This window comes from Mesitornis unicolor, unplaced genomic scaffold (assembly GCF_000695765.1).
Source record: "Mesitornis unicolor isolate BGI_N332 unplaced genomic scaffold, ASM69576v1 scaffold2325, whole genome shotgun sequence".
NCBI lineage: Eukaryota > Metazoa > Chordata > Aves > Mesitornithiformes > Mesitornithidae > Mesitornis > Mesitornis unicolor.
This window is the reverse complement of record NW_010185963.1, coordinates 1-8295: the sequence shown is the minus strand read 5'-3', so window position 1 is coordinate 8295 and position 8295 is coordinate 1. Positions and strand designations below refer to the sequence as shown.

At 46.6% G+C, this 8295-nt stretch overlaps 1 protein-coding gene across 1 annotated transcript; it reads right to left on the bottom strand.

Annotated features, from left to right (window-relative positions):
- Positions 1-6487: 6487 nt before the first annotated feature.
- Positions 6488-7620, bottom strand: LOC104541022 (ski oncogene; the record flags this gene model as incomplete). The annotated part of the gene is made up of 1 exon (XM_010184979.1): positions 6488-7620. A coding segment is annotated over exon 1 (916 nt), but the record flags the coding sequence as incomplete, so codon positions are not given.
- Between the last annotated feature and the right edge of the window lie 675 nt (positions 7621-8295).

The following is an 8295-nucleotide window of genomic DNA, read 5'->3' as shown; positions in this document are numbered from 1 at the left end:
TATGGAAACAGGAGATTTTAGCAATAATCTGAGTTTCAGTCTCTGCACTGACAGTGAAATGTAAAAGACACACAAGACTACACAAGGTGGAAAGGAGGAAAGGAAGGGACCAGAGCACATCTTTCCAGAGCAAACTTGCTTCTCTGTAAATACTTTCCAAGAACACACACTGACTATATTAGAGATTGAGTGGAATTGCATTAAAAAGAAGTGGTGCAGACTTCTTAATGAATATTACCCAGATTCAGAAAGCATGTTGTATTAGATAATATCTAATTTGTTTGCATAGATCATTAACACACATACAGTAATTGACAAATTTAAAACAAAAACATGCTATATCACTACATTTTAAAGTAATGCTTCCTGTACCTGAAGATCAATTGGAATTAAGTGCTCCATGGCTACTCAGCTAAAATAGATTAGCCTCCTAATTGACAGTATTGTAGTGATAGATTCTCTACAGTTCAGTCTAAGTTACTTTTCTCTAAGCTCTAATTTCTTCCCAAGATCCCCCTGTTGAATTTAGTGTAACTGTTCTAAGACAGCTCCCTCTAAATAAGAGTTAGTGTCAAGTCCAAAGTTTGCTTCAACAAAACAAAACACAAAACAACAACAAAACCAAATCAAATATGCGAGAGAAAAATTTCTGGGTCTACTGCACACACGGAGACACAAATCTTTGTGCGATGGCAAAGCAGTCTGGCCAGCTAAGCCAGCAATGTGAGTTCCAATCACCAGTTATCACCAGTAACAGCCAGCCAGCCCACTCCTTACTGTAGTCAGTACCATTCAAACCCCTTCACTGCAGCAAAGTAACTTTGCTAACAGCCAAAAATAACATGAGTTTTCAATAAGAACGGACAGCGCATCTCTTTAGATACCAAATCTCACTCAGGCTCTGCCACCTTGATGTAGCCCCAAAGCTCCCCCAGTTGCAGCAGTGCTGAGAGTGAAGGAAGGTGCAGATAAGGTGCAAGCGGCTGCCAGAATTTTCACCACTGCGTTGTCTGGACACGCTCGGAGCAGCCTCGCACAGACGCCTCCAGATGCTTTTACAACACCGATGTGAACGCGCCTCTCAGCACAGCCCCATTGGTCACTCAGCGAAAGCACTGACAGCCACGTTCCTATCCTGGCAGAGCCCAGGTGTCAGGCTCTCAGCGCATCCAAAAACTAAACTGTGTTTACACGCAGCTTCAAAGCACGCTACTGTTTGGGCAGAAGATACGCCCAAGCCCGAAACCACAGAAATGGAGAGGCAAGTGAGACAGCCCAGACAATGAAGGGAGAGGCAGATGTTTAAATATTTTAGGCAGTGATTTTCAAAAGAAGAGATTGCATATAATTCCCTCCCTAATTCAAGAGGACAGAATTCAGAAACTTAGGAACTATTCTGGGGCAAGAGAGCCATAGTTGACTCAACACCATTAGATCATTATTTGCAGCGTATTCTTTGTCTAACACACATGCACGTACCTGCTTCTTTGTTCTCGACCTACAACATCTGTAAAACTGTTTGCACGCTTGGGAAAAAATGCTGATGTCTGCTTAAACACTGACATCTCCTCAGGTACACAGGATTTTGTGTTGGTTTTGAAGTTCAACTTTTAAGCTGTAAAAGGATTCTGAACTAAACTACTGCCTCACAACTTCAACATTTTTGTTTTAGGGACCTCAAAAGTTTGACTAGAGAATCTCTAGTACTTGACCATCAGGTAAGAGAATAAATGACTTCATTGCTCCATGGAAAAAACCATTGAACCCTCAGTTCTTAGGCAGAGTTTTCCAAGTCGGTTTGTACCAAAAGGAATCAATCCATCCACTGGTCTGAACGCCACTGCCTGGGAATAAAATGAGAGTCTCTCTGCTATACCTATCATAGGGTATCTACTACTAACAAATAAAGATTACTACTGCCAGAAGGCAGGACTTTAGGATACAGAAAGATACACATTCTAGCTCTACTACTGCAGCATTTCAGGTGGCCATAAAGCGCAGCACAGCGCCTAAGTCCACAGCTACCCTACAACTCCGGCAGTGCTGCGCTATTTCACTTTCAGCAATTTGTGTCCTTTGATTCGGTTGCACACTTGACCTGGCTAAACCTTCCTCCAGCTGCGAAAGCTGCGTGTTGTGGCAGCGCTGGCTCGGTAGCGTTGTGAAATCAAGTGGGAGGCCTCATGCACTCATTTGTGTGGCAGTACCCAGAATGCTGCTTCTCGCTTCCAGCTACTCCATGGCAGCGCTGCTGGGACCCGAACCGTGGGAACAGCGCAGCGCTGCGCGTGTGGGTGTGCTCGCACGTGTGCAAGTAGAGCTCTCGCGTTCTCTCGGGATCTGATCACATACGGCTTTGCTAAAAGCACTCATGTCTGGTACACAGGTAGGAAATATGAAAGCATTGTCAAATGTTGCTCGGTTCAATATTTAAAAAAAAAAGAAGAAAAAAAAGGGCTCAAAGGAGACAAGAGTCAAACCCATCCTCCTTTACTGGAAATAGCAACCACCAAAGCCTTCAGGCCTGCTTTCTGAGCTAATTCAATCACAGCAGAGGCACACTGATGTTAAGAAAGCAGAGCGCTGTCACACAGAAGTAGAAAGAGAGCATGAGGCACACACCAAGGCCACGTCCATACCAGCAAGCGAACACCCAACAGGCTCCCAAGCTCAACAAAAAAGCCTTGGCACCAACGATGAATTTCTAGGACCCTGTTTTGCAACTCTGTCAGGTTACTCACATTTTCAACTTCTAGAAATACCCCAGAATGTAATGGCTGTGCTCCAGTAATGGTGGATAAAGTGAGAGACGGGTAGGGAAATGGGACACCCACTCAAGTAAAAGCTGTATTGGTGCATGGAGACTCTGAAAAGACCAGAGAGAAAATGAAGCAGAAAAAAAATCCTTCATGAGCACGCAAGAAGGTGGAAAACCCAGTGAGGGACACAAACAAAGGAAAACGGAGAGGTTATCATACGGCTCAAGAAAAGAGAGAGCTTTGGGAAGTGGCAGAAGGTGAAGAAACTCATGGGAGGTCAATCACTCATCCATGGATGAACCAGGAGGATATATGAATGAAAATTTTAGAAGAGGATAAGGAAAGTGGCTGAGGCCTCCATGGTTCTCGTGCTAGTGGGGGCTCCAACTGTCACAGCTCCCTCCAGTTTTTGGCTAGGACCCCTTGCTGACTTCATCTATGTCCAGACAAAAGCTTCTTCTGCAAGCACCAAGACCAGGCAACTCGCATCTTGTTCAACCAACCAGGCCAACCGAGACAATATCTCTGTATCTCTGCATGCAAGCATCCACCTTTCAGTGTAGAGAAGTGCACAATGGCTACTTGATGCATACAGAAATATACGTTAGGAATGAAGCACTGAGGTAAAGCTGCGCCTTGTAGAAATGCTTTAAAATACATGAAGGAAAAAAAGGATAGGAAAAAAAGTCAGTTGCCAGGATGCTGAATCTGCAACAGGGGCCTGTGCCAACCCAGCTCCTCCATTTAAGTCAGACCCTTAAAAGGCAGAGCTGTGCTGGCAGAAATCTACAGATCTCATCACATAAGCCTCATGAAGGCACAGAAAAAGGTCAAAAACCTCACTGCTGCTTAAACAGCCATAAAAGTGGTCACATACATCCCATGCTACCAACATACTAACAGAGCCTCAGGGAAAACGCAGCACACCAGGCAATGTGTATGCACACACACATACATAAATAAATTGGGAAACTGATAAAAAGCCTGCTCTTGGGAGTAGAGGACCAAATATCTGACACAGCAGATTATGGCACACAACACACACAAACACCTCTGAATAAAATAGAGCAAAGCAATGCAGAGATCTACATCAAAAAGGAAGACCACCACAAAGACACATATGCTTCACCCTTTCATCCCCAGACAGACAGACAGACACAGAGCCCAACAGCCACACAAAACCCACACAGACCGACAGTAATTAACACACACACTGACATGGGACGTCCTTTCATTTCCTTACTAGGATCTAAACTTTACTCCAATGTTACTTGCCCCTGGCCACAGCCTACCAATCCGAGAGGCTGATTAAATCTCTCCATAATTATCTGCACACATTGCTACAACACAAATGACCTTAGCATACAATATCCGTTGGCTAAGCCCAATGGAAAAAGACTTCAGAAAACGGAAGGATAAGGATACAGAACTCTGCCAGCACTGTCAGGGTCTCCTCCAGACTGCACCACATTAACAGAGAAGCCCTGAAGAGAGCTCCAAAGCCTTGACACTTAAGCCCAGTTCTGCACAGGATGTACAAGAAAGTGTTTTTAATTCTTTCCCCCATCACCTGAGCGCACACCACTTTGTTCTTCCCCATCCAACTCCTTGCCACCTCCCAGATGAACCCACGCAGGAGACCTAACATTTTATGATGACAGAATTTTAACAGAATTTTCTGAGAAACAGACAGCCACGATTTCCTTACACGATTTCTGGCATTCACTATTCCATTTCTGCTAGTGCATGCAGATTTTGGAGAGCGGGGGAAGAGTGCTTGCCACGTTCTGAACCAGGACCTATTAAAGGGTCAGCAAAAAAGTCAAGCAAAGTCAAGATTTAGTGGGCTTTTCTTGTTCTCCACCTGCAGCCTCACCTGGGGTATCTGACAGATGATACAATTGAGCAGAATGCCACAAAGACCTTGTAAGAAAAGCAAAGCGCACCTCCACTAACATTCATTTTAATTAAACCCTGGACATTACCAAGCTAGGGACACAGTATCTTTCTGGAGCAAGAACACAGAGACTTCTTAATTTTGCTTCCCAAACGGAAAATTCACTTCCCAACGTGAAAAATGCCTCCTTTCAGAGCTGGATTCTCCCCTCCCAGACATTCGCATCCATCCATCCCACCATTCCGGCTTAGCACATGACTGACAGAGAATAGACAAGCCATTAAAAACACATCCACCTCCAACCACGGAGATAATGTGGCTCATTACAGCCCAGCTTTGTCACAGCGGTTCTGACGCTCCAGCGGGAGGAAGAGGAGGGGTGAGGACAGGGACTGAAACGGGGGCGAAGCACAAGACCTGGAGAGAAACTGGAACTTGAACGAGGGAGATTCCTTAACCCAAAAAGGCTGAGGCCCATCAGATGGGTTCACTAGGCCTCTCAGGCCAGCTGGAGGAATTGCTGCATTGTTTGCGCAGGATATTTAAAAAACTCTGCGTTTTGTTTGGGTGTTTTTGTTGCATTTCTTACAAAGAAAAGCTCTATTTAAGTCTGAGTGTGTGTCTGCCCCTTTAAACAGGTATTCGGTAGGTTATTCAAGAATTTTACTGAACATTCTCAGCGGGCTTTAAATGCTGCTGCTCTTTTTGAGGCTTGTGTCATTGCCCTTCCACTCCAGACACATCAAACCACAGAAAAGTTTAGAAATCTCAGAAGCATGAGGCAGAATCCAACTAACAAACCTGCGGCATAAAACCCAGCCAGCAAGAGTTTGCTTTAACCTTATATTGTGGGGGGGAAGGCGCAGGAAGGGAATTGCTCATCCCACAGCCAACTGCACCACGGCCAGCGAGCCAGACATCCTGGTGGCCGCAAGCGAGTCCTCAGGGCCCTGTGGCACCGCTGCCCATGGACCAGGCCCGCTGCCAGATGCCAAGGCAGCCTCTCCCACCCACACACCACGGCTTCTGGGATCTAAAGGCAGCTCAGACTGAAAGGAAAACAAAAGAGACCTAAAAAATAACATGCTTGAGCTGTCTGGCTTGGCACAGCACGGCATGGCATGGCATACCTTAAGCTGCTGCAGCTGGCCCTAGACGGATTCATTTACTGAATGTATACATAATCCAATATACAAAAGCCTGTCTGGTGGGGAGATTCAGGCTCCACAGGGATATTCTAAACGCAGGGACTTCTCCATTCACGTTCCATGCACTTAATCTGAACGCCAGCAACCCGCATTACTGTCAGGATTTTTTCTTAGCAGCCACATTTTATTCCAACTCAAGCATTTAGGAAATTTAGCCACCACCTCCATCCCTGGTGGCGTGCAGTGGAGCAGAAAATTGTATCTATTTGCATCTGGAGCGATCAGTAACTGTTATTTTTTTCTGCCTTCTTCCTTGGCTTGACCCCTAAGTAAAGCTCTAAAGACCCGAAATCACATACTTCCTGCTCAGGTCTGGGTTGGTGCGATGGGTTTCAAAGATCAGGCTCCACGTCCAGTAGGGTATGCAAACACACATATATAATTTAAACAAACTCCAACTACTGCGTCCAGAACCCAACCGGAGAAAATAAAGGTGCCATCTCAAACACTGCTCGTCTACTCGAACACACACGTGGTGAGAATTACCAACATGATTAGATTGCTAAATGGTTCAAAGGAACAGCAGCTGGTAACAAATTGGGGATATCAATGGGTGTTACTTAAATTACAGAAAACTCCTTTTCTCTTTCTTCCCCCATCCCCTTTAAAATTGAAGGCATCACTTACCCTGGGGGCTTTCCTCTTGTATTTGTTGTTATAGTCAAATTTTTCTTTCATTTCATCTAAGAGCTGGCCCAGTCTAGCTTTCTCCTCTTTCCCAGTGTAATCCTGGCTGAGGAGGATATAGGATCTCCAGTTTGCAGAGTCAAAGCCCCAGTGGCAAGTCCTGTTTTCCAGAGATTTGTGAGAGTGGACCACAAATTTGTGAGGTGGGTACATAAGCCTGCAGTCCAAGCACTGGATGCAGGCTGCGCTGGGGTTACTGTAAAGCTCTGGCACCAAGAGTCCCTTACACTTCCCAAAGCACTCATGGTACACCTTGAAGCTCTTCTCCGTAAGCTCCAGCTCAATCGTGCTAGAGAATTCCTTCTTGCAGTGGGGAGGATAGGTGCCACCATAAAGCAAGGCGTTACAAAGCCTCTCAGCATCAGTTTTAGTGATGAGCCCGCAGGAAGGAGCGGAGAAGGGCAGGATGCCCATGACTTTGAGGATTTCCAGCTGGTCAGCTGTGCATCTGGAGCAGTAAATATGTAGCTCATCGCACACCGAATTAATCTGCTGCAGGGAGAAGTCCCTGAGCACTGAGTTCAGGATCTGGGGCAAGCAAAGCCGCTTTTCTCCACCCACCACGAAGCAGGAGATGGTTTCCCCTTCCAGGATGGTCTCGCACCTCTCTGTGGATCTGTCCGAGGGCATGAAGAAGGGACCAGGCATTACCGGAGGAGGCTGGATAGGGGGCAGATGCAGTACAGGTTCCGCTGGGTCTTTGCCATTGTCTTTCTTGTACATCTCCTGTGCCCATCGTGCTGAGAAAGCGGCAGGGCCACCCAGGGAGCTCATAGAGCTCAGATGAAACTGTTCCAAGGTCTTCTGCAGTCCTGGATGAGGCTGGAAGCTGCTTCTACTTACAGTCTCCATTTTTTAGTTTCTATTCCCAAAACAAACAACAAAAATCCCCAGTTATCTTCCACCCTGGTGCAAATCCACTTAAGGGATTTTTTTTTTCTTTTTTTAGAAAAAAATTATGAACAAAATAAAACAACCCACCCTTGTTTCTTTCTCCTTCCCACTCGGGTTTAACAATCCACTAACGAATAGGAAATAAATCCTCTTGTATGCGTGTCTCTCTCTTCTTTCTTTTCTCTTGGTTCGTCAATTTCAAAACCTCCAAGTCTCCAAGCTGCCCCGATGGAGCACAGAGACACGGCAAAAAGAGGTCTTCATCCGAGCACTCACCCCCTCAGCCAACCCCCCAGGCAAACCAATCCCGCCTCCCACACCTCCACCACACACACACTCACTCACACACACGCCACCCACAGAAATACAAAAAAGTCTGTGCCACGCTCCGAGCACCGGGGGCTCAAATATGTTCTGGCGGCTGCTGCTTCTCTGCAGTAATCACCCTTCTGTCCATATCCACCGAAAGCAAGGCGCGGGGGAGGAAAGTAAAAAGCAGCAGGAGGAAGAAAGCTTGGTCTGTGGAAGGGAACAACGCAGAAGAAAAGGAAAAGGCCCAAATCTCTGGCACTTCCAAAACGGCGCGGGGGCTTCGGACGGGCGACAAGCAGGCTCCCTTCCCCTTCGTGGTCCCTCAGCTCGATCTGGGAGGACTCCTCGTCTCTCGGTTCGCCTTTCTTCCCTTATTTCTCTCGTTCTTCTCGGCGTGCCGTGGGGAGCCGCGGTAACAGAGCGCACATCCTCCCAGCTCCTCTTTCCAGCAGAGACTGAGAGTGCCTGAGAGCTGAGCTAATGCAGCCTGGCTCAGCCTCCCTCACTCCTCCTCCGCCTCCCCCCCTCTGTTTGTTGG